The sequence below is a fragment of the Dromiciops gliroides genome, chromosome 5, assembly GCF_019393635.1.
Source record: "Dromiciops gliroides isolate mDroGli1 chromosome 5, mDroGli1.pri, whole genome shotgun sequence".
Taxonomy (NCBI): Eukaryota; Metazoa; Chordata; class Mammalia; order Microbiotheria; family Microbiotheriidae; genus Dromiciops; species Dromiciops gliroides.
The window spans coordinates 240685345-240712814 of NC_057865.1; the positions used below are offsets into that span (position 1 = coordinate 240685345).

General features: G+C 38.4%; 1 protein-coding gene across 1 annotated transcript; it reads left to right on the forward strand.

The window, feature by feature from the left end:
* Positions 1 to 26877, forward strand: LOC122729003 (ADP-ribosylation factor-like protein 13B). The gene is made up of 6 exons (XM_043967686.1): positions 1 to 37; positions 1004 to 1253; positions 16051 to 16156; positions 17824 to 18026; positions 20816 to 20939; positions 26755 to 26877. The coding sequence occupies exons 1-6, from the start codon at positions 1 to 3 to the stop codon at positions 26875 to 26877; spliced, it is 843 nt and encodes a 280-aa protein (XP_043823621.1).
* The last annotated feature ends 593 nt before the right edge of the window (positions 26878 to 27470 follow it).

The following is a 27470-nucleotide window of genomic DNA, read 5'->3' on the forward strand; positions in this document are numbered from 1 at the left end:
ATGGTGTGTCCTGCCACAGCAAAAACCATTATCAGAGGTAAGCTATGGGTGTTTATATAATTGTTAAATTATCCTTAATTCTGACTGCTCGTGTTTTACAAAGTGTTGTGGGTTTTTTTGTTGTTGTTTGGGGCGCACTTTAGATCATCCAATGCTGTGACAGTTCAATCAGTAATTTCTTTTTTCCATTTTTCTGATGTTTGCTATCTTTGTGACAAAGTCACATAAACTCTCTGAGCCTCAGTTTGGTCATCTATACATGCGGGTGATGACAATAGCATCTACCTCACAGGGATGTTGTAAGGGTCATGAGAGCTAATAAACAGAAACCCTTTGTAATCCTTAGTTGTTTAGTTATTTCAGTCTTGTTTTACTTTTTGTGACCCTATTTGGGATTTTCTTGGCAAAGATGCTAGAGTAGTTTTGACCTTTCTTTCTCCAGTTCATTTTGTAGATGAAGAAACTGAGGCCAACAAGGTTAAGTGACTTACCCAGGGTCATCTCGATAGAGTCTGAGGTTGATAGAGTCTCAGGTCTGCCTGACTCTAGAACTAGCACTCAGCACTCTTACTGTGCCACCTAACTGCTTGTTTGCAGTTCTTTACACACATATAAAAAACTATGAACAAGTTTGAGATATTTTTCTTAGGGAGGAAGTAAAGGAAGAAGTATAGTATTTCATTGCTTATGTTGTCTAACTTTTTGTGTATCTCATCTCTTGTCCTCAATTACACTGTAAGGCTCTTCATGGGTACAGTCTTTGTATCATATAGTTCTATAGTTTCCATAGTCCACAGGGCCTGCCTAACAAAATCTTTTTTCAACAAATCAGTCTTTGACTATTTCTGTAAATAAATATTTCAGGTAAGTGTGACTTTACCTTAGTAGAATGATGTAAGATTTTAGCTGTTGTTTAATAATAATTTAACCTAAAGTTAAATATTCATTAGCAAAGACAAACCTAAATAATGTGTTATCTTGTTTTTCCTTTCCTTTAAAACAGAGACCCCTGAAAATCTAACACATTCTATTGCATTTACGAGAGTGGACATCAGAGAAGGACAATTTGAAGTTACAATCTATCAAGTAAGATGTGGGCATGGAATTCGAGGAATATGGAAACATTATTATGCTGAATCATACGGAGTAATATTTGTGGTTGATTCCAGTGAAGAAAGGAGGATGGAAGAAGCTCGTGAAATACTTACTCATATTATAAGACATCCCAGGATTTCAGAAAAGCCTATATTGGTGTAAGTAACAATACTTATATATATATATATATATATATATATATACACACACACACAGACACACACATACATATAGAAATTCAAGATAAGTGATACATAGTAATAAAGAGATTGGTTTATGTTTTCAAATATTGGACAGATGACCATATTAGTTCTACTAGTATGATGAAAAATGTATGCAGTTTATTTAACTTTTTTTGTGCTAAGACATTAGTGATCCTTCTTTTTTTTTTTTTTTGATGTGTTTTTTTTCTTTTCTGGTTTTAAATCCTTTGATTAGAAAGGTGGTAATAAGATGACAGGCCATTGGGTAGTTGCCCAAGGAAGGGAATAACTGGGGTTTGAAATTGTGGACCTGGGACTTGGGTCTAAGGATGTTTGGGAACCCCCCCAAGGTGAAGCCTTATCTCCTTTGCTTTCCTTATGTGGACTCAAGTTGGGGGGGAGGTTGGGGAAGAAGGCAAGGAATGGATGGGAGAGAGATCCTGGCCCAACTTCTTCACACATTGTACCAGGTAAGTAGAGGACCTGGCGTAGAACCCCTGGGGTTCGGAGATACCAGGTCCAAGGGGTGAGTAACCAACACATCATAGATGCTCTTGTTAGGTGGCACCACCTGAAAGAGGGCATCCAAGTCCCCTAGGGAGCCAGTGGGACCTGTGGTCTTAGGTGTTAGCCCCGAGTAGGAAGGGCCTGGGGAGGGCAGACACTGAGGCAAGGTGGGGGTGGGAGCTGTGCTAGCGGCATCACCACATTTGGGGTGTATATGGGGGAATATGATGTGGGCAGCTGTCCCCAAAGTGGGACCCTGGTCCCCCCTGATAGCTGCACCTGGCTTGAGGTACCCTGAATTACAGGGAGGGGCAGGAGAGGCCAGGAGCCTTGCTCAGATGAGAGAGGAGGGGGCTGAGACCCCCCCCTGTGGTTCCCAAGAGCCCTGCCTGGGTGGAGGCACCCTGCAGGAGGGGAATGGGCCGGAGAGGCCAGAGTCCCCCCTCTGTGGGAGAGGAGGAAGAGGACAGGGGAGAAGTAGTTGCCCCATGGCCCCTCAAACAACCCTCTTGTAACTTGGACAGGGGACCCAAGGGCCAGGACACTGGCTCTGAAGTGGAAGAAGAGGAAGAAGAAGAAGAGGATGGCCGTGGAGGCTGGGGCCCTTCTGGAATATCCCCAAGCAAGGAATCAATACTGAAGGAGTCGATGGCCAGGTTGGGGCTTGGAGGCCGGTAGGGCCAACCATGGAGAACATAGGGTGTCAGGTCCTAGGCAAAGGCTTTGCCCTGGCCACCCCTCTCCCCTCGACGGGCCACAGCTGTGTTTTGCAACCGAAGGGCCTCAACAGGGATCTGGCTCATGTCTACTGCCCAAAAATTTCCCTTGACTTGTGGCTTTTCCGGGTCCTTGGGCACCTTGTGGAAGCATCGGTTGGAGGAGAGGTTGTGCCGGATAGAATCCTTCCACCCTTCATAGTCATCTTTGAAGAAGGGGAACAGGGCTTGAACCTAGTCAATGATCTGGGCCAGTTTGAGCCTCCGGTCCGGGGCAGCCTGGATCACCAGGGCTATCATGGCTAGGTAGGTGGAGGGAGGCTTGTCATGCCGAAGGTAATTCTTCTTCCTTTTCTTCTTGGGGGGCTCGGGCTCCGGTTCTGGCTCCGGCCCTGGCTGTGGGGGGCCAGGGCTTGAGCCCCCTCGGGGCATGGTAGAAGGGAAGGACCCGGCACTGGGCATGGAGTTCCTTAGGCAGTGTTGATCTAGGAAATCGAGACCTAGTACCGGGGGTTGAGGCCTGGGTGTATGGCCGATTAGTGATCCTTCTTACCTTTCTTTTTTACGTAGTTTTTTACTATCCACCCTTCTGCCATTGGTTAAGGCATATCCTGTGCCTGCTCACTTTTTCTGTTTTTTTTGATGTTGCATCAAATAATTGGAGCCGGAGACTGGGGCAGCCCTGTGGAATCAGTGATTAGCTGGAAGACAAGAAACAAAAGACTATACAGTCTTTCCTGGAATGGGAATGGGAAGAGGTGCCAACTCATTTCCCCCTTATTAAATACCTTAAATTCCAATGTGCATTTTAATACTAAACTTTTTTTGGGGGGGGGTAATTCAGGTTATTTATTTTATTTTATTTTTTATTTAAAATTTTTCCTGTTTTATTATGAATTTGACAAGAAAATAGGAGCCTTTTGGTGCAGAAAGAAAAAGGAAAAATGTAGATGATGTCATAACTTTCTATTATATAAAGCTGTTTTTAACAATGTATGGTTTTTTGCCATTAACTTGTCTGATGTTATTTTATTTATGGAATAAAACAAGCATTTCTATAACATAGCACAATAAAAAATATGAATGTACATGAACGTGCAAATCCACCACTACAACATTCACTTCAAACATACAATTTTCATAAGATTTAGAGTTCCAAATTTTTCTTCCTCCCCCTCCACAAAACAGCAACCAATCTGGTATAGGTTATATATGTTCAATCTACAAATGCTCTTTTTATCAGTTCTTTCTATGGGAGTAGATAGTATGCTTTACCATTAGTCCCTTGGGATTGTCTTGGATCATTGTATTGCTGAGAAGAGCTAAGTCATTCACAGTTGATCATTATACAATGTTGCTGTGTATAATGATCTCCTGGTTCTTCTCACTTCACTCAGCATCAGTCCACTTATGTCTTTCCAGGTTTTTCTGAAATCTGCCTGCTCGTCATTTCTTACAGCACAATAGTATTCTATTACATTCATATACCACAACTTGTTCAGCCATTCCCCAGTTGATGGGCATACCCTTGATTTCCAATTCTATGTCGCCACAAAGAGAGTTGCTATAAATATTTTTAATAAGCATTTATTAAGCTCCTGATTATGTACCAGATACTGACACTGGAAATATATAAAAATTGAAAATAATTCCTGCCCCCTAGGAGTTTACTGTACACAGATAAGTAAAATATAAACATATACAAAGTATGATGAGAGGAGGTAGCTAGGAAAGTCATACTATAGGAAATGGCTCTAAAACTGAGATACGAAGAAAGCTAAGAGGCACGTGAGAAGAGGCAGAGTATTCTGAGCATAAGGGAGAGTCTGTACAAAGGCAGAGTTAGGAGGTGGCAATGTTGTGTTTAGGGAATGTGAAGTAGGCCAGTTTGGCTGGAATGTCCAGTGCATAAAAAGGAGCATGATAATCCTGTAAAAGTAAGTGGTCCAACCTTGGAGGACATACATTATTAGGGAATGGGACATAGATGGTGAGAATTGTCTTCTACATCGACCTTTCTTCTGAACTTCTTTTAAGATCGGTGATCTTAAATCACAGTTATCCAGATTTACCTCTTAAGAGTCTTCTTTATCTCTTCAATCCCCCTTATTTCACATATTTAGCCAAATTCCAAGTCTTGTTAATTCTGGCTTCACAACATTTCTCACATGCGGCCCCTTCTCTACACTAAAATTTTATCACCTAAATTCTGGCCTTTGTCACCTCTCACAGTAGCCTCCTTCTTAGTTTTCTTGTTTTAAGTCTCTCCCCTCTGCAATCTATCTTCCGCATAACTGCTAAAGTGATTTTCCCAAAGCACAGATTTGACCATATCACTCCCCTGCTGTGAAAACTTCACTGGCTCCCTATTAGCTCTAAGATAAAAATCATTTTTTCATTTTTGTCATTGTTCTCTCTTTCTTTCTTTTTCTTTCTTTCTTTCTTTCTCTCTTTCTTTCTCTTCCTTCCTTCCTTCCTTCCTTCCTTCCTTCCTTCCTTCCTTCCTTCCTTCCTTCCTTCCTTCCTTCCTTCCTTCCTTCCTTCCTTCCTTCCTTCCTTCCTTCCTTCCTTCCTTCCTTTCTTTCTTTCTTTCTTTCTTTCTTTCTTTCTTTCTTTCTTTCTTTCTTTCTTTCTTTCTTTCTTTCTTTTTTGCAGGGCAATTAGGGTTAAGTGAACTTGCCTAGGGTTGCACAGCCTAAGATAAAAATTAGATGGCAATTATAAGTCCTTCACAACCTGGCTCCAACCTATTTTTCCAGCCTTAGGTCCAGCCAGACTGATTTTCTTGCTTACACAGAACACTCCCTCTCACTTCTCTGTGCTTTTGCGCAGGTTGTTTCCTAAATCTGAAATGCTCTCCCCTTGTCTTCTCTACCACAGAGAATCCCTGGTTCCCTTCAAAGTTGTTCAAGGTCTATATGAGACCTTTCCCAAATTCCTTCCCTTTGTTCCCCCAGTTCTTCCTCCAGGAAAATTTATTTGGCAATTTACTTTTGGTTTTATTTACCCCAAATGAAGTAAACTCCTTGTGGGTAAAGATTGTTTCCTTTGTAACATTTTCCCCTATATCTAGTAGAGCAATTGGTGCTTAATAAATGCCTATTAATTGATAAAATTTTGAAATTAGAATGTAAGTAATGGGAAATATGAATAATATTTTATTGTGTAAATCAGAGAAAACATAAAACAAAATCTTACTACTAATCTCACAGCTAATTATTGAGAGGGACATAGGGATATGACCCTCCACTGAGATGGAAAGTGCCCCCCCTTCAGCCTAGTGATCTGATCTCAAAGTCTTAAAGCCCTTTATATCCCCCTATTTCTCTCTATATATTTTTTCTCTGGAGAGGCAATAATGGGAAGCTACTATCCCCCTTTCTAAATATAGGCATATCAACTTAAAAATTGTTTCAAAGAGTCTGCACTGAGACATTACGTAGACATGATAAATTGTTGCAGAAACAGAAAATGTTGCAAAATAATTTATTGCTGAACATTCCAGGAGAATGATTTATTGCTGAATCCAATTACCGCATTTTGCTCAAATTAGATGTCTGTAAAGAGTATAAAAACTGCTTGATTTCCTAATCCCGGTGTGTCACACCTCCTGGTTGTCCCAGTGAGTGTGGTGTACCTTTCTTTCGAAAGAAATAAAATCAATGCTTTGGCCTCCTTTCTCCTGAGTCTCTATTACAGGGGTCAGTAGCTGTACTTCCCATCCCACTCATTATAAAGCACAATCTGAATTAATTAAAATATACTTCATAGGTATAGTATACATATATATGTAAGTATTAAGTATATAAAAGCTATACATTTGTGTGTTTAAATGTTTCCAATGGAAATGTAACTTTATGGCAGCTTTTATTTAGTATATATAATATGGCCTTGGGCAAGTCACTCTGGGTCACAGTTTTTTTTCTTTAATCAGTAAATGATGGAGTTGGACTAGATAGATACGATCCCTTAGTTTGTGGTTAAAGCATTCTCTGAATCTTTTTCAAGTATATGCAGCAATGGGAAGTAAGCTAATGAGGAGTTACTAGATAGAGATCCTGGAGTCTGTCTTGAAAAATTAATAAATATGCTTTATAATTAGTATATTCCATATAAATGGGTCAGCTATTTGGTGCCAACATAATAGAATGCTGGGCCTTAGTCCAGGAAGACCTTAGTCCAGATCCAGCCCCAGGTACTTACTAGCTGTATGACTCCAGACAAGTCATTTAACTTCTGCCTCATTTTCCTCATCTAAATAAGTCGTTTTGATTCTCAAATAGGATAATAATTTGTAAAGCGCTTAGCACAGTGCTTGGCACATAGTAAGCATTATATAAATGTTAATTATCATCATTAAATGGGTTCTTTCTTTTTCTTAAAATAAAACATTTTTTATACTTTTGAGTTCCAAATTCTATCCCTTCTTCTCTCCCTCTCCTTCCCCCTCCCTGAGGAGCAGTAAACAATCAGATATGTGTTGTACGTGTACAATTATGTCAAGATTACCATATTATTCATTTTCTAAGAGAAAACTTGAATAAAAGAAAAAAATGAAAGAGTAAAAAATAACATCCTTCATTCTGTGTTCAATTGATATCAGTTTCTTTGGAGTTGGATAGTGTGCTTAATCATTAGCCCCCTGGGATTGTCTTGTGTCATTGTATTGCTGGGAATAGTTAGATCATTCACAGTTCACTTAAATAACATTCTCTTGGTTCTGCTCACTTCACTATACATCAGTTCACACAAATCTTTCCAGGCCTTTCTGAAATCATCCTACTTGTCATTTCTCATAAAATGCTTGTTTTTCAAAGTACTTCAAAAAGACTTGACATTGTTTAAACATTATTCTTGGAATTTGGTATGCATTTAACTTGCTTAGAAGTCTACCTTCTTCCTTTTTTGGGACATTTATGTTATTGTCAAATGATCATAGGTTTTCTTTTTTCTTTTCTTTTTTTTTGGGGGGGTACAGGGCAATGGGGGTTAAGTGACTTGCCCGAGGTCACACAGCTAGTGAGTGTCAAGTGTCTGAATCCGGATTTGAACTCAGGTCCTCCTGAATCCAGGGCCAGCACTTTATCCAGTGCGCCTCCTAGCTGCCCCCATAGGTTTTCAATTAATGAGTTATCTTCCTTTGCCATTCATTTAAAGAAAAGCCATGGTTTTGAAAACAACAACTTAATGTCCATGTCATAGGTTTCAGAATCACATAAGTTTTGTAGTATTTTTGTTTCCTTCCAAGAAGAAGCTATTAACTAATTTTATTTTTATTTTTTGTTTTTGTTTTTGTTTTGTGGGGCAATGGGGGTTAAGTGACTTGCCCAGGGTCACACAGCTAGTAAGTGTCAAGTGTCTGAGGCCAGATTTGAACTCAGGTCCTCCTGATTCCAGGGCCGGTGCTTTATCCACTGTGCCACCTAGCCACCCCTAACTAATTTTATAATCTATGACTGAAATGTATAAAGAAGGGAATTTTATAAATGAGAGCTTCTAAGTATAACTTTCTTACTTGTCATGTACCATAATAAAGGGTGCAAGGGATCACCCCTAGTGAACAGAGAGGGCTGGCCTTGTAATTAGCAAGATCTGGGTTCAGGTATGGCCTATGGCGTATAAGCTGTGTGCCGATGAGTAATTAATTCACTTAACCTCCCAGTGTCCCTCTAGGCAGCTTTCTAAGACTGTGTATTGCAGAGTTGCTGCTGGCTTTTGTGGTTGAAGGAGTTTGTATGCTGAAAGAATGAAACCACAAATCTGGACCAAAACACACACACACACACACACACACACACACACACACACCATACAAGCAGTCTCTTTCTCTCCCTTATATCTGATAAATGTATGGAAATAAATTATGCAAATGATTCCTTTAATGATACCTCAAGCTCAAATATTGAATACTTTTAGAAAGATAATAAACAAATATCCTCTCAGATCCTAAGAGTTCTAACTAGTATCATGAATACCATTACATAACACATAAAAGAAATACCCTTAGAACAGTGATTCTTAACCCTTTCTATATCTTTGATCCCTTTGGCAGTCTAGTGAAAAACTATGGGAGCCTTTTTTAAAACAATGATTTAAATAATTCATTTTTCCAAGACTGTACCACACTGTTTCTGAAATTTAGTGGGGAGAAATAAATTAGTTTCTGCATTTGCATTCCAAGATTCAATAGCACAAATACTAGAGAGAAAAAAATATCTGTATCTGACTTTTTAATGTACCGTAAAGTAAATGAGTCAGTAGCATGATGACAGCCAAATAATTGAATGTGAACTTGAACAGCATTATTGAGAATCCAGAATCCTTGTAATCCTTTGGTACTTTGTTCTGCTCAAATCCAGAGTATCATATTCAGTTCTTGCAGCCACATTTTAGGGAGTACACTGATAAGCTTGAACTCATCCAGAGGAAAAGAAACAAGGATGGTGAAAGGATTGACATCCCAAGATCATCTATAGCCTGATTGAAAAAATGAGATATTCGACCTGTAGAAGTAAAGACTTGGGGGCAGAGCCAAGATGTTGGAGGTAAGACTGTGACTCCCACAAGCTCCTGCCAAACCCATCCACACACTCCAAAAATGCCATAAGACAACTCCCAGGGCAACCTAATCTACATAAGAACAGAGTGAGACTATTTTCCTGTCAAAGACCACTTAATTAGGCAACTGGGGTCACCTGCTGTATGGGCTGAGAGAGGAGCTCAGCATGTGGTGTGGACCCAGTATGGGAAAGACTGTGCCTCCAGGGCCTCAGAGTCTTCAGCGCCAGCTGCTTCTTTTGAGGCTTGGCTTGTGCATCATTGAGGGGGTTCAGTGTTTGGCCGGGATGAAGTGGCTGTAGTCTCTGCTGGAGTTGGGGTGAAGCACCCAGGTTCTGAACCAGTAGACTGACTTCAATGGTTGTGGAGTAGTGGGGGAGCAGCACAGGCACACCAAGCTTCAAACCAAAGAGAATCAGATTTCAATCACACATCTGCTTCCAGGTCGAGATGAGTAGGCGAAGAAAGCAGCAGACCATAGAAAGCTTTTTGGGGGGCAAGGCAGATCAGAATACATCCTCAGAAGAAGATAATAACAAAGTCAAAGCTCCCACATCCAAATATGAATTGGCCTCAGGCCATGGAAGTGCTCAAAAGGGACTTTGAAGAGAAAGGAGGAGAGATAGAAGGAAGATGCAGAGAGAGGGAATAAATAATGGAAAGAGAAATGAGAGCAATGCAGAAGAGTCATGAGAAAAAAGTCAACAACTTGAAAATCCAAATGGAAAAGGAGATACAAAAGTTATCTGATGAAAATAACTGCATAAGAATTAGGACTGAACAAATGGAAGCTAGTGACTTTATGAGAAATCAAGACACAATAAAGCAAATCCAAATGAATAAAATAATAGAGGGCAATATGAAACATCTCCTTGGAAAAACAGCTGACCTGGAAAATAGATCCAGGAGAGATAATTTGGAAATCATTGGACTACCTGAAAACCATGATCAAAATAAAAATTTAGTCATCATTTTCCAAGAAATTGACAGGGAAAATTGCCCATATATTCTAGAAGCAGAAGGTAAAAATAGAAATTGAAAAAAATCCACCAATCACCTCCTGAAAGAGATCCCAAAAGGAAAACCTCCAGGAATATTATAGCCAAATTTCAGAACTCCCAGGTCAAGGAGAAAACATTGCAAGCAGCCAAGCCACAGTCAGGAGAGCACAAGATCTAACAGCATCTAAATTAAAGGACCAGAAGGCATAGAATATGATATTCCAGAGGGCAAAGGAACAGGGACTACAATGAAAAATCACCTACCCAGAAAAACTGAGTATAATTGTTCAGGGGGGAAGACGGTCCTCCAATGAAAAAGAGGACTTTCAGGTATTCTTCTTTTTTTTTTTTTAGTGAGGCAATTGGGGTTAAGTGACTTGCCCAGGGTCACAGAGCTAGTAAGTGTTAAGTGTCTGAGGTCGGATTTGAACTCAGGTACTCCTGACTCCAGGGCTGGTGCTCTATCCACTGCACCATCTAGCTGCCCCAACTTGCAGGTATTCTCGATCAAAAGACCTGAGCTGAATAGAAAATTTGACTTTAAAATACAAGACCATAGAGAAGCATAAAAAGTTAAACAGGATAAAGAAATCATATGGGATATTATAAGGTTAAACTGTTTACATCCTTACATGGGAAGATAATTCTTCTAACTCATAAGAACTTACTCAGTATTAGGGCAGCTGAAAAGAATATACTAAGACAGAGGGCACAGATGTGAATTGAATATGAAGGGGTGATATCTATAAAGGATTTTTTTTTTGTGTCAGGCACACGGGGTAGGTGGCATATATCTGGGGCTAGATTTGGGCTCAGGGCCTGCTGGGTCCAGGGCTGGTACTTGTCCACTGTGTCAGCGAGCTGACTCATGATGACATCTTTAAAATAAAGTTAAGAGGTAAGAGGAATGCACTGGAAGAAAGGGAAAGGGAGAGGTAGATTGGGGAAAAGTAGCTCACATAGAAGAAACAAGAAAAAGCTTATGGAGAGGAGGGGAAGATGGGGAAGGAGAGGGGGAGTGAGTGATCCTTACTCTCATCGGAATTGGCTCAACAGAGAATAACACACAAAGCCAAGTGGGTATACTAATATATTTTGCCCTGAGGGAAAGTGGGAGGGGAAGGAGATTGGGGGGGGAAGGCAAAGGAAGGGAGGGCAGATTGGGGGAGGGGGCAGTAAAAGTCAAAACACTTTTGAGAAGGGATAGGGTGAAGCAAATAGAGTAAATATCAAAGGGAGGGAATAAGGTGGAGGGCAATACAGTTAGCAATAGTAACTGTGAAAGAAATGATGAGCAGGATGTGATCAGAAGGACCTATGAAAAATGCAAACCATCAATAGAGGAAGAACTGATGGTATCTGAATACATATTGAAGTCAAATTTTATTTGTTAGCTCCTCTTTCTTTTTCTTTTTTTTCTTTTTTTTTGGTGAGGCAATTGGGGTTAAGTGACTAGCCCAGGGTCACACAGCTAGTAAGTGTTAAGTGTCTGAGGCCAGATTTGAACTCAGGTCCTCCTGAATCCAGGGCTGGTGCTTTATCCACTGTGCCACTTAGCTGCCCCATTAGCTCCTCTTTCTAAAGTTATTTTGTCTATTTTCTTTCACAGCCTGACTAATTTAAAGATGTTTTGCATAATTGCAATATGTATGACTTATATTGAATTGCTTGATTTCATAGGGAGGGTTAAGGAGGAAGGGAGGAAGAAAATTTAGAACACCAAGTTTTAAAAAATCAATGTGAGGGGCAGCTAGGTGGTGTAGTGGATAAAGCACCGGCTGTGGATTCAGGTGAACCTGAGTTCAAATCCAGCCTCAGACACTTGACACTAGCTTTGTGACCCTGGGCAAGTCACTTAACCCCAATTGCCTCACCCCTCCCCCCAAAAAAAAAGAAAGAAAAAAGAAAATTCTAAATAAAATGAAAATTTAATATAAAAAAAGCTGAAAACATCATATTAAAAAGCATTGAAACAAGCAAAAAAAAGGAGTAAAGACTTGGAAATGAGAAAAAACTATGTTAAAGATGTTTCAAGTATTATAGGGCCTGACATGTTCAGTCCCACCTGACATAACTAAAATAACAGGTAGAAAGTTCAGAGAGAGATTTAGGTTACATATAAGGACTATCTTCTAACATTTAGAGCCAAAGGTACCTTACTCAGCCACTGCATTAATGTAACACTCTCTAGTTCCCTGAAGCAGATTAAAGTGTAATTGCAAAATATTTAACAAGAAAAATCAAAATACAGTAGAGCATAAGTAAAGTTAATGTGTGATTTTTCTAAATCAATGCATTCTTATCTCTCTTATGTACCATCTTGTTTCTATATGAAGTTGACAGAACTGATTTAGAGAATGACAAAAGACTGCTTCTGTAGGTGGTGAGTTTCTGGCTCTTGGAGATGTTCAGGCAGAGGCAAGATTTCACTTGGGGGTGTTATGGAAAATTTTCTTGCTCAAGAATGGCTTGGACAAAATGCTTCTAGGAATATCATCTTCCAAACCATTTGCTCCATTAAAACAGAAGCCTCTAAAGCTTGTGTGATATTTATGGTGGTTCTAGATTTGAATTGTTTTTTCCAGCTACTCACAATATTTTCTCCTTGACCTGGGAGCTCTGAAATTTGGCTATAAAATTACTGGGAGTTTTCACTTAGGTAACTCTTTCAGGAGACATTCAGTGGATTCTTAAAATTTTTATTTTACTCTCTGGATTTAAGATATCAGGGAAGTTTTTCTTGAAATATGGTATCTATGTCGTTTTTCTTATCAGGGTTTTCAGGTAGTCCAGTGATTCTGAAATTCTTTTTCCATGATATATTTTCCAAGTCACTTTTTTCATTCTGATGAAATATTATATATTTTCTAATATTTTTCATTTTCTTGTGTTTGTTTTATTGTGTTTTGATGTCTCAGGAAGTCATTAGCTTCTATTTGCCTAATTCTAATTTTTAAGGAATTATTTTCTTTAGTGAGGTTTTTTAATCTCCTTTTCCATTTGGCCCATTCTGCATTTTAAGGAATTCTTTTCTTCAGTGAGTTTTTGTGCCTCTTACCATTAGGCCAATTCTGTTTTTAAGGTGTTCTCTTTAGTAATTTTTATGCCTCTTTTAGCAAGCTGTTAATTCTGTTTGTTGGGTTTTAAAAATTGTATTATTTTTCTTTCAGATGAAACATTTTTATTCATATTTTTCTGTTCCAATCTCTATCATTCCTGCCCTCCCCACTTCCCAAGGCTGCAAACAATTCAATATGGGTATGAGCTCAAATGCTCCAAAGACATTTTTCTAGAGGAGGCCATTCCAATCTACTCAAGTGCTAGTGCTTTTTATATATCTTATAATGTACCTAAATATTTTTATGTTTTCCCCCTCCAATAGAATATGAGCTCCTTGAAGTTAGGGTTTGTTTTTGTCTTATTCTCATATGTATAGGTGTGTTTGTGTGTGTATGTGTGTATACATACATAGACATAAAATAAAGTATGTATTTATACTTTATTTTTAAAATAAACATTTTTATTTAAAGTTTTGAGTTTGAAATTCTACCCCTTCTTGCCTTCCTCCCCTCCCCCTTCCCTGAGGCAGTAAGAGATCAGATATAGGTTACACATGTGCAGTTATGAAAAACATTACCATATTAGTCATTTTGTAGAAAAAACTCAAATAAAAGGAAAAAAATGAAAGAAAGTAAGGAAATAATATGCTTCAGTCTGTGTTCAATCAGTATGATCCAGATTGCCCTGGATCATTGTATTGCTGAGAATAATTAAGTCATTCACATTTCTTCATCAAACAATATTGTTGTCAAGGAAATATAATGGATAGTGCACTGGCCCTGGAATCAGGAAGATTCATCTTCCTGGTTCAAATCTGGCCTCAGACACTTTTCTGTGTGACCCTAGGCAAGTCACGGACCCTGTTTGCCTCAGTTTCCTCATCTGTAAAAATTAGCTGTAGAATGAAATGACTCACCACTCTAGTATCTTTGACAAGAAAACGCCAAATGAGGTCATGAAGAATTAGACACAAGTGAAATGACATAACAACAAAAATACTCTTACCAATCTTATATCCCTTTCTATAGTAGGGCGGCATCCCCCTACTCCCTACTACTCTCCCCACACTTTCTATCACTTTTTGGGGGTCACTTATCAAATTAATACTACCATACTACAACTCTTATTCCTGGAAGGGTAGAAAAGGTATGTCATTTCACTTCTTTGGGGATCAACTCATTAATAACAACCCTAACACAAGCAATATTTGTTATCTTCTTTTCTAACTGTAACCCTAGACCAAAACTCCCCTCCTATCCATTACTTTCCTATAGGATTTTTCTTCTAGTAGTACAATATAAGTCCCTTGAGGGCAGGGACTTTCTCACTTTTTTGTTTTGTTTTGTTTTGTTTTTGTGGGGCAATGGGGGTTAAGTGACTTGCCCAGGGACACACAGCTAGTAAGTGTCAAGTGTCTGAAGCCGGATTTGAACTTAGGTACTCCTGAATCCAGGGCCAGTGCTTTATCCACTGCGCCACCTAGCAGCCCCCCTGGGACTTTCTCACTTTATAATTTTATTATTTACTAAATGATTTTCTATTTATTTATTTGTAATGGAGGATATGTTTGTTGTTGCTTTTTTTGGTTATGATGAATTATAATGGGAACTTTGGCAGCTGGGTGAAGTTGGATTTTTTTTCTGTGTGATGGATGGGGCAAATATGGAAGAGTCACTTTGTATACTCTATGGCTACTAAAACCATTGCTTGTTAAGGGGGGGGGGGTTGCTGTGCCAGTTAAGATAAAATTGCTTGCTCTATCTCTCTTTTTTTTTTTTTTTTGCAGGCAATAGGGGGTTAAGTGACTTGCCCAGGGTCACACAGCTAGTAAGTGTCAAGTGTCTGAGGCCGGATTTGAACTCAGGTACTCCTGAATCCAGGGCCCGTGCTTTAACCACTGTGCCATCTAGCTGCCCCTTGCTCTATCTCTTCACCTATAATTCCTAATGCTGTGGAGACGGGGAGAAGTAAGGATCAGTTCAAGGCTTACTAGCTTCAATTCAATCCTGCCAGCACTGGGTCACTGCAAGCCTGGAAGCAGATGCCAACCTTCTTATATAGTTTAGCAGAACTATGAAGGGCAGCTCTAAACATAGTCATTGTAGCCTATTCAATGTGTCTTTATTAGGTTTCTTCCCAAGAAGAAAAAGTCTACTGCTTGGCTTTCAGGAAGATTTAAAAATTTATTTTGAATGTAATAACATTTTGATTTATAGTTTTGGGTTCCAATTTTTATCCCTCCTTCACTCCCTCCCCTCTCCCCTCTCCTCTCCTTGAGGTGACATGCAATCAGATATGGGTTATACATATGAGATTTCTTTTCTTTTCTTTCTTTCTTTCATTCTTTTTTTTTTTTTTTTTTTGGTGAGGCAATTGGGGTTAAGTGACTCGCTCAAGGTTATACAGCTAATAAGTGTCAACTGTCTGAGGTGGGATTTGAACTCAGGTCCTCCTGACTCCAGGGCCGGTGCTCTATCCACTGTACCACCTATCTGTCCCTGAAGGCTATTTCTAAGATCAAAATGAAGAGGATTTCTTTTTCATACCCAGTAGTATGGTCAGTAAACTAGATCAGTTCTAAGATTTTATTAAGAATTTGCTTTACGGGGCAGCAAGGTGGCGCAGTGGATAAAGCACCAGTCCTGGATTCAGGAGGACCTGAGTTCAAATCCAACCTCAGATACTTGACACTAGCTGCGTGACCCTGGGCAAGTCACTTAACCCTCACTGCCCCACCAAAAAAAAAAAAAAAAGAATTTGCTTTACAAATACAAAGGAAGAAATCTTACAGAATGTTCTAAAATCCATAGTGGATGAAAACTTTAAATATCAGCATATCTTCAGATATTTTTGCATGACTAGATTTTTGAATAACTTGGTTATAAAACCACCCTTACTTTTGTTTTCTAGATTGGCAAATAAACAAGATGAAGAAGGAGCATTAACAGAAACAGAGATAATTGAACGTTTATCTCTAGAAAAACTTGTCAGTGAACAAAAATGTCTGTGCAAGATAGTAAGTTTCTCCATCCCTCATTCTATCTTTGCTAATTATTTTATGACACTTTATTTTTACGAAAAATGCTAGTCATTTCAGACAAAATTCATTATATAGGCACCATAGTTTGACAAATTATGTTTTCTCTGACTCCATACTTGGTGTGGATAAATGCTATAAAATTTATTTTCAGTTAAATTAACTTTTGTAAACTGTCACATCAGTACTATAAAATTATTTTAAAAAATTTTTAGTTTTTCAGTAGCGTAGAGCTTGCAATCATGCCCTATATAGTATGCTATACATTATACTGACTTTTACATAGACAGGAAAAAAATCTTTAACTATAATTGCAGAGCAGTTTCCAGTCTATGCTGATAGAAAAGTTTCCTTCCTTTGAGATCTCTATATCAGTGAAATCGCTGATTCAAAATAGACTACATATATAGGAAAGTTTTATATTGTTGAAAATCATGTAAAGAGCATCCAGTAATTAAGCCTGGTGTTAAAAAATGAACACTGAGGCTTTGCAGCAATTTTCACAATCATTGTATAAGTTCACTCTTGCTTTGAGATATCACAAATATTGTCTATGACACCTGACAGATGTATAGGCCAGGGAGTTTGCCAGTGGCCATATGTGTGTGTGTCGGGGAGGGTTAGGGGGTTATGAGAGTATGTATATATGCTAGTTAAGCTTAGTTTCTTTGTGTTTGTTTGTTTTTGTGGGGCAGTGGGAGTTAAATGACTTGCCCAGGGTCACACAGCTAGTAAGTGTCAAGTGTCTGAGGCCAGATTTGAACTCAGGTCCTTCTGAATCCAGGTCCAGTGCTCTATCCACTGAGCCACCTAGCTGCCCCCTCTTTTTTTTTTTTTAAGTGAGGCAATTGGGGTTAAGTGACTTGCCCAGGGTCACATAGCTAGTAAGTGTTAAGTGTCTGAGGCTGGATCTGAACTCAGGTACTCCTGACTCCAGGGCCGGTACTCTATCCACTGCACCTTCTAGCTGCCCCTGCCCCCTCTTTTTTAAATTTAAAAATAAACGTAAATAGAATTTATATTTTCTTCCCACATTCCAGTAGTTTGACATAACTAACTTCAAAGATGTAGACCACTGATTCACTCTAATATTTGTTAGTATAAATTCCTTATGAAAGTTGTCAGAATTCAAGATGTCCCAAAAGTCTTTCTTCTACTAAAGCTACTAATACTTAAAACCACATTACGACCTTATGTTTCAGTTCCCTTATGTGCAAATAGATTATTGATGATGATAATAATAATAATTGCTGACATATACATTGTTCTTTAAAGTTTGTAAAGTATATTAATTACATTTGATTAGCCTAGTATAGTAGATACAGTGCTGGGATCAAAATCAAGAAAAACTGGGTTTGAATCCTGCCTCAGACACTTACTAGCTGTGAAATATGAACAAGTCACTTAACAGTTTTCCTCAAATGCAAAATGAGAAACTTAGACTAAATTTGTGATCCTATAAATAGTACATTTTGCAAGTTGAATGAAAAGATAAATTCCTTTTTAACTTGAGAGTTGTACAGTTATCTTGCTCAAGTTATTTTGAGATAGCTGTCTTACTATGGGTAGATGCCTTCTATTTTATGTCTAAATAATGTTCACGTGTTTACCATTAACTATTAAATAGCTGTTTACCATGCTTTTAGGAACCTCTATCAGCGGTCTTGGGTTTTGGAAAGAACAGTGACAAATCCATAAGAAATGGTCTTTATTGGTTGCTGTGTAGCATTGAAAAAGACTTTGATGCATTAAAGGAGCGAGTTGAAAGAGACACAATTGCTCAACAAGTTTTTGAGGACATGGAGAAACAGGAACGAGCTGAGCAAATGAGGCAACTCCAAAGACAAAGGTACTGACTAATTAAAGTACACAGGCATATAAATGCATCTCTTATCAAAAACACGCTAATTGTGGGGGTAATTTACATTTGTTATTTTTATCCATTCAGTTTCCTCTTTCTGAATGAAGGAAGCCACTGAGTAAGAATTTGTTATTCCTATGGATCTTTTGCATAGGCCAGTTTGGATGATATCTTTGTGATACTCCTTATATTATACAGTTATCATTATTATACAAATATCATGCTATTGGCAAATTTACACAAAAACCATCTTTTTTGCTTATAAGCCTTCATCATCTCTCAGAGTTTTGTCATTTTATTTATATTCCTTGTCGACTTTGAGACAAAGTGAAAGGTATCGTTAGACCAAGATCTGTTTATCCTCTACTTCCATGGAAGGGTAAGGAAGGTTACCCTCCTCAAAAACAATATTGCCTGAATGAAAACACTGAAGGTTTAAGTTATCAAATGATGGATTAAAAATCAATCGTGCCTTTTTATTTTTAAACAATGCACTGATATAAACATCATAAAGTGTGAATTAAAATTCACACCACATTCCTGAACATGTATCTGTCTGTCTTGATGTCAAGGGAGAAAGAAAGGCGGGGAGGGGCTGGGTAATTGTCCTATCCTTACTTGGAAAATGATAATCTTGGACAACAAGGTAGCACAGAGATTGCAGGGACCTAAAAAAGGCATGGCAGAGATCATGATAGCGTGGGGCTAACAGGTTATGATTCTCCCAGCTCTTGGTCAGAAACAAGGATGCGTTTTCGCGATCTATGCTAATACTGTTCTCTGGTGACAATTTTTCCTTTAAGCCACATATAGACTTGATCCTCAGGGGAAAATATTTGTATAGAGTAGTTTTATTAATTTTCCTTTTCCTAAGAAAGTCAGACATATAGTAATGTCCTTGTTCGTCTTCAGAGAGAATTAGGTTTCATCATTTTACTAGCGTAATTTACAGTTGATAAATAATATGATCATGAGGATATTCATTTACAGAGAAATTTTTAATTCTTTTGGCTTGAATCAAGCTATTTTGTTTATTGCATTTTTTAAGCCTTAAATGTTGTATCATTTTCAAAGTACAAAATAACAGTAACATATAGATAGATATAGATATATAGATTAAACTTGGAAAACTTCTATCAAAACTATACATATTGCTGAGATTCTTTGAGTCTCTTTTTCCTGTTTTACACAAAGCAAGCATTTCAATGAGCTATTTTTATGAAAGAAACTGTCAATAATTTTTTCATAGTATTTTTATTTTTTCCTCCCCCAAAACAACAGGCCACTTGGTAGGCAACTTTCCCTGTAACATTCCTCTTTTTTCCCCCCTTTCCTCCTTCCCCATGCAGACCCAACCACACTTGTGTTCCAAGGTCCCTTCTGGTGACCAGAGCCTCCATGATTAATAATACATAGGTGTCAATTGTTGAGTGATGAAGAAGCTTTTCATTTCCCAGCATTTTGTCACATTGATCTAGTTCCTCATTTCCAGTATATTTGGAAAACAAAATACTATTTTTAATGTTATATGGATAGATACACCTGATTGTATTTTTAAACAACTACTAAAGGAAGAATTTGAAAAATGTTTTTATGATAGTATATATAAGCATTAAAAGTGTCAGGTATGTCCCTTAGTGTCATGATGTTATAGCTTTGATCCAGGGCTAATAAACTCTTGAAATGTTTTTTATCATATCCCTGTTGTCTTGTTTCAGGAACTCTTAATTACCTTTCATATATGGTATCATTTGCTACATATCGCAGAGACAGTGAATATGCCGTTAATAACTAGTTTTCCTGAGTACTGCTTTATTATATTTACATGATTAGGTTCTTATACTGTTTTATATTGTGCAGTGGTTTAAATGTGAGTTCTAATGATGTATCTTTTCTGCATGTTTTCTCTCATTTAAATATGTAAGCAAATGATATCTATAGGGGTGGCATTCATGCTCTCTATTTTTACATAAATAAATATTCAAGAAAAAGACAGGAAACAGGTCAGAAAAAGGAACAATTACCGTGTATGTCAAATCATCAGCTGTGTCATAGAGTAGATAAAGATTTTGGGGGGGAAAATATTATTTTCTTCTATACCACCAGTTACAGTACTAATACAGACTTTTTTTTAAAGTGGGAAAATTAGTAAGCATGAATTATTTTCATTTGGAATAAATAGTAATATTTAAAACCCCATGACCTTGATGAGGTTGGAAGTCAGTCAGAGACTTCCCCTTCTGACCCAAGTTGCACATAAGTTAAAAAAAATCTGTCCATCAACAAGCATTTGTTACAAACCTACTGTTTGTCAGGCACTTTAGTAGGTGCTGGGACAAAAAGACAAAACCAAAACAATCCCTTAAATTCTAAAGGAAGTTACATTTTATTTTGGGGGGGGAAACAGCATGTACACACAAAAGTAAATAGACATAAGAATATGTATAACATAAGCATGTGTATATGCATGTTATACACAAAGTCATTTTAGCAGAATATGCGCAATTCGGGTCATCAGAAAATGCCTCATATAGAAGGTGTTCCTTGAGCTTTGGCTAAGGAGGCAACCTGGGAATCTAAGAGACAGAGGTGAGGAGGAGCTGTGTTTTAAGGCTAGGACACCAAGCCTATTAAAGGTTGAGGAAACAGGAGAGAGATGATCATGTACAAAGCCATCACATGGTTTAGGCTAGGAGAATGTTTGAAGCCCTGAGAGGTGGGACCAGAGGTCAATTTTGAGTGAGAGATTTTTTTCTTCTTGCTTCTTCATCTACCAGAGAACAGACGGAGAAAGATCATACTACAGAGCATGGTCCCTTTGATAGAGAAAATGAAACTGATGTGGATAAAGATATATTTATTGACTGTTCTCTTCAGTCCATAGATCTGGTGATCCAGGAGGTATGTATGATGACAGATGCAATTTGTTTTAGTCAAAGTCTGTAAGAAAGCATTTAGGGGAACATGGAAGGACAACCAGATTAGCAGTTACTAAAAGATACATAATGAGTCTGTGGATGAAGAATCACTACAATTTTCTCCCTTGGTGCTAGAGATGGTATGGGGTAGGTGCATATACAGAGGTGGTGTCAAAGCCTGAAAGATCTAGTCTTGTCTCAGACATATACTGGCTTTGCATCACTGGGCAAGTCACTTCACTTCTGAGTTACCTGCACAACTCTGAATGATTCTGAGTTGCAGAGAAGGGTCTGCCCTTCACTGGCAGAAGTAGCTCCTTCCTCAGTGGGAGATCCATATACCAATGAAAAAATGTTACAGGTCCAGAAGCTTCCCCTTTCCTTGTGAAGGTGGAAAGTGTAGTTGTCAGAAAGAGTTGAGAATGAAGTGAAGCAGAATGGGGGAATGAATATCAAGAATACAAATCATTGCCATTGTTTCTTACATTTGAGAATTGTATTCTTCTTGTTATGGTATTTATTCTTAAAGCATTCTGTGTCTGTTCTTTCCTCTCTCTGGCTGATGTAATCTCTTTCTGTTAATATGTAAATGTATTTTAGAATTTATAAATTGTTTTCTAACTATTTCCTGAGTACATTGTGAAGTGTTCTAAGTTACCTTAAACACTTATGTGTCTGAATATCCCTTTGTAAATATGATTTTCAGTCGCTTAATCTTTTACTGAAACTAATTTTTAGATTGAATTCTTATTCGTGTGTGTGTGTGTGTGTGTGTGTGTGTGTGTGTGTGTGTGTGATCTCTCCTAGGACTGAGAGCTTACATGATCTTTTGCTCATCTCAACAACTCCTTAATCTTGGCAGCTCCTGGGCTTATTGTCTGTTTCCTGGTAGATTGCTCACATAGTTTAAGTTGTTGCTGCTGTTAACACATATTGTCTTCTAAAAAATCCTCCTCATTGCTTCATTACAGTTTCTGCTTGGGCAACAAGTAAGGCTTGATTCCTCCCAGTAGCTGCTATTGTGGAGATAGGAAGGCAGCTTGCAGAAGATATTGCACATCTTTATTTGCTTGGTTAACTAGAATATTCAGTTCTTCAGATACCAGAGAGTTTACTATGTTTTCTGTTGCTCAAATTACATTTTCTTTAATGGTATTCCTATTGGCAAGGATGAATCCAATAAAATAGCCTCAGGGACATGAGTTATCATGTCTACTTTTGGTTAAATATCTTGTTCATTTTTATTTCATTTGATAACTTTGCATAAAAGGAAAAGTTGAAGCATGATTCTATACTTTTATATAGAAATTGATTTTGTGTGAGTAGCTTGCAAATAATGGCCTTTATAAACTATGGTTAATGTTTTAAAAGCAATGTGCTGATAAATTACCCATACAGAGTACCATGATGCATCCCACAAAACATGCTACATCCCACAGCATAAAGACAAGAAACATTACTGGGCTCCATGTTAAAAAAACAGAATAAATATCAATATGGTGAAATTATGCATTGTATGTTTATAATAACACTTCTTAGTAGATCATACGTTAAAAAGGGAAACTATGTATGCCACTTTTTAGGGTATAAAACCTCTAAATTTTCTCTACGTACAATAAAGTAGTAGTCTATGTTTTCTTTTTATGATGTGTGACTTTTCCTAAAATTTTCTTTAAAAAATATCTCCTGGGGGCGGAGCCAAGATGGCAGAGGAAAGACATTAAGCTCACAGGGCTCCTGATACAATAACCCCCAAAATTGCAATAAAAAAACCATTGGGGCAGAAAAACACACAAAAATACGGGCTGAGAGTTTTCTCCAGCCATAGATAGATTTCAGGGGGCCGGACTGGGCCACAAATAAAGCCTATCCCCGCAATCGGGCCGACACACCAGACACCGGCCAGAGGAATTTGCCCCAGTGCCTCTGAATCGGCTGCAGCACCGGTGTCTTCTGGAACCGAGCCCAGGGTTGGACTGAACGGCTGGCCTGGGCGGGGTAAGTGCAGGGGTACCAGTGGATTGGGGTGAAGGATTCAACCAGGAAGAAATCCTGAGCGGCAGGAGACCCAGGTGGGGGAGGGGAGCAGGGGAGCAGTCTCATGGAAACTGAGAACCACACCACAGAAAGCTTGGCTGGTTGATTTCTTAGTAAATAGGCCTGAGGTTATCTCTGGACCTGAGAACAGGCCAGGTGAGATCAAAGCCGGGCCCTCCCCCCCAACCCAAAACACCTGGGACCCTCTGAAGCTGAGAATAGAAGTGGAGCGGAGTAGCAGCCCCCCTGAAGATAATAATAGGGTCAAAGCTCCAACATCCAAAGCTTCCAAGAAAAATATGAACTGGTCTCAGGCCATGGAAGCTCTCAAAAGGGACTTTGAAGAGAAAGTACGAGAAATAGAAAGAAGATGTAGAGAAAAGGAGGAAAGAATGGAAAGGGAAATGAGAGCAATGCAGGAGAGTCATGAGAAAAAAGTCAACAGTTTGAAAAGCCAAATGGAAAATGAGATAAAAAAAACTGTCTGATGAAAATAACTGCCTAAGAATTAGGATGGAACAAATGGAAGCTAGTGACCTTATGAGAAACCAAGACACAGTAAAGCAAATCCAATTGAATGAAAAAATAGAGGGCAGTGTGAAATATCTCCTTGGAAAAACAGCTGACCTAGAAAATAAATCTAGGAGAGATAATTTGAAAATCATTGGACTACCTGAAAACCATGACCAAAACAAAAGCTTAGACACCATCCTCCAAGAGATTGTGAGGGAAAATTGCCCTGATATTCTAGAAGCAGAAGCTAAAATAGAAATTGAAAGAATCCACTGATCACCTCCTGAAAGAGATCCCAAAAGGAAAACCTCCAGGAATATTATAGCCAAATTCCAGAACTCCCAGGTCAAGGAGAAAATACTGCAAGCAGCTAGAAAAAAGGAATTCAAATACTGTGGAGCTCCAATAAGGATAAAGCAAGATCTAGCAGCTTCTACATTAAAGGACCAAAGGGCATGGAATATGATATTCCTGAGGGCAAAGGAACTGGGACTTCAGCAAAAAATCACATACCCAGCAAAACTGAGTATAAATTTTCAGAGGCAAAAATGGGATTTCAGTGAGAAAGAGATCTTTCAAGCATTTGTGATGAAAAGATCTGAACTGAATAGAAAATTTGACTTTCAAATACAAGATCTTAGAGAAGCATAAAAAGGTAAACAGGAAAAAGACTTCATGAGGGATATTAAAAGATCAAACTGTTTCCATTCCTACTTGGGAAGATAATACTTTGAAATCATAAGAACTATCTCAGTAAGAAATTCAGGGGCAGCTGGGTGGTGCAGTGGATGGAGTGCTGGCCCTGGACTCAGGAGAACCTGGGTTCAGGTGTGACCTTGGACACTTGACAACTGATGGCTGTGTGACCCTGGGCAAGTCGCTTGGCCCCAGTTGCCTCACCAAAAAACAAAACAAAACAAAAATTCTTCACAAGAAATTCACAGAAGACAGGGCTGAACTGAATGTGAAGGGATGATATCTGTAAAGCATTTATATTTTGTTTCTTTGTAGGGCAGACAGGGTGGGATGTCTTATGTCTGGGGCTGGATTTGGGCTTGGGGCCTCCTGGGTCCAGGCCTGGTGCTTTGTCCACTGTGCCACCTAGCTAATCCATGATGACATCATTAAAATAGGGTTGAGGTGTAGGAGGAATAAACTGGGGGAGGGAGAAGGGGAGAGATGGTCTGCGGAGAGGTATTTCACATGAAGGAAACAAGAAGAAAGCTTATGGAATAGAGTAGAAGAGGGGGAAGGAGTTGGGGAGTGAGTGAACCTTAATATCATCAGAATTTTCTCAAAGAAGGACTAACATACATACTCAAGTAGGTATAGTAATGCCCTGGGTGGGGAGGGAGAAAAGGGGGGGAAGGGAAGGAGGAAAGGGCAGATTGGGGGAGAGAGCAGTAAAAAGCAAAACACTTTCAAGGAAGATAAAGATGTTCTGCATTACTGCACCAGTATGACATATTGAATTGCTTGATCTCATAGGGAGGGTTGAGGAGGGAGGGAGGAAGAAAAATTTAGAACACAGAATTAGCTCAGGGACTCTGATCTCATTGGAGTGGGCTCATGGAGGGAATAGCTTTCATACCCAATTGGGAGGAGCAATCTATTTAACTCTGCAGGAAAATAGGAGGGGAAGAGGAGAAGGAAGGAAGGGTGAAAAAAGGGAGTGCAGAGCGAGGGAGAGGATAGTCCAAAGTAAAACACCTCTGAGGAAGAATAGGTAAAAAGAAGATAGAGTAAATGTCATGGGAAGGGAGTGGGATGGAGGGAAATAGTTATAATGATTGATTATAATGGCAAAATGTATGGTACCTACTTTGCTGGGCTTTTGTGAAGATTCTCTGTCAAGCTTAAGGTACTATATGGAGGTTGTGATGAACAGTGAGAGGGACATAGGGATATGACCCTCCACTGAGATGGAAAGTGCCCCCCTTCGGCCTAGTGATCTGATCTCAAAGTCTTAAAGCCCCTTAGAGCCCCCTATTTCTCTCTCTCTCTGTTTTTTTTTTCTCTAGAGAGAGCCAATAATGGGAAGCTACTATCCCCCTTTCTAAATATAGGCATATCAACTTAAAAATTGCTTCATAGGGTCTCTACCGAGATATTATGTAGATATGATAGATTGTTGCTGACAGGAAATTTTGCAAAATAACCTACGGCTGAACCCCTGAGGATGGGGCACTCTGACCCAAGAGAGAGACTTATTGCTGAACAACCCAGGAGAGAGAGTCTTATCACTGAACATCCAGGAGAAAGATTTATTTCTGAACATATAGTATTAACCCAGTTACCGCATTTTGTTCAAATTAGATGTCTGTAAAGAGTATAAAAACTTCTTGGTTTCCTAATCTCGGTGTGTCACACCTCCTGGTTGTCCCAGTGAGTGTGGTATACCTTTCTTTCGAAAGAAATAAAATCAGTGCTTTGGCCTCCTTTCTCCTTGAGTCTCTATTACAGGGGTCAGTGGCTGTACTTCCCATCCCACTCAACAGGATGCTATCGGGAAAACCTGGAGCTGAAGCAGAGTGAAATGTACTGTATACAAAATAACACCAATAGTGGGGGATGATCTGCTGGGAAGCATGTGGTTGTTTTCAGCAAGGCAATGATCCAATGTAACCCTGAGGGACTTATGAAGATTGCAGCCCATCTGCAGAGAAAGAACTGATGGTATCTGAAAATAGATGGAAACACGTTTAAAAAATTTTTTTTCATTTCCTCTTTGACAATTCCTTAATCTGAAGTTTTGGTTTTTTTGACTGTTTTCTCTCACAACTAGCTAAAATGGGAATTTTTCCATGACTACTCATGTATAACTTATTTAGAATTGATTGAGTTCTTGTGAGTGGTGGGTGGGAATGGAGGTGGGAAGAGAAGTTGGAACACAAAGTTTTTTTTTAAATTGATGTTAAAATTTTGTTTTTACATATATTTTGGAACATAAAATTCTATTCAGAATAAAAAATTTAAAAAAAAATCTCCTATGAAACAGCTAATATTCCTTCAAAGCCATTGCAATGAAAAACAATACAGGCTTCTTAGGATTTTATTTGCACTTTCTTGGGTTATATTGTACCAATATGGAATCTGTTTTTTCTGTTTCCTATTTGTTGAAATATGTTAATATTTTTTAAAAAGACTCCCAATTTTACATTTTTCCTCAATGGTTATTTTAAGACTTGCTGATTTAGATTTTTGGAATGACATTGTGATAATAAAATACTATGTGTTGTTTTTGTTAGGATGAACAAACAAAGCAGAATATAGATGAAGAGATGACACCATGCAATGAACCCAAACAGTCTGATACCCAGAGCCAGATTAGCTTCAGGGATGACTCAGATTGTGGATTGCAGAACCCTTAAAGGGTGATGGAAGTACAAAAGGAAACTTATATTGACCAAAAGTCCTCAGGATGCAATGAATCAGGTGATAACCCTGATATGTAAAAAGTAATTGTATTATGACTAGGAACCATAATATCTCTTCACAAATTTGTTTTATGTTTTCATCTTTTTTTTTCCTTCCAAGGCTTTTCTGTCAAAATGTTTGCCTCTTTGTGTATTACTTATATTTTTATAATATGTAGAATGGGATATACCTTAAAATTTCCCTATGAGGTAGTATTTCCTCACACTAGTTTTATTAGCAAAATTTATGAATGTTATTTTTTTGGACACCTGTTCAATTTTTTCCATTTAATTCATAAATGAATTCAATTACACAAACGTTTCTTAGTTGTCTATGTACTGAGCATTAGACTAGGTTTAGGGAAGCTTAAAGGTTTGTTAAGATTTTGTATTTGCCATAAGGGAGCTTACAATGTGGGGTAGTGTATAGAGATAACTATACAATACTGAGTTATGTATAAGGATCATAGAATTCTTGAATTTCTGAATTGGAAGGCACTTTGAATCATTCTACTTCAACAGTGCTTGAATAAGAGGAACCAGTTTTA

Bases quoted from the DNA above. Each gene is read 5' to 3' on its own strand.
- LOC122729003 (XM_043967686.1), top strand. From the start codon at position 1: ATGGTGTGTCCTGCCACAGCAAAAACCATTATCAGAG. The intron at 38-1,003 runs GTAAGCTATGGG...CCTTTAAAACAG, and splicing joins AGCAAAAACCATTATCAGAG to AGACCCCTGAAAATCTAACA. The intron at 1,254-16,050 runs GTAAGTAACAAT...TTTGTTTTCTAG, and splicing joins TCAGAAAAGCCTATATTGGT to ATTGGCAAATAAACAAGATG.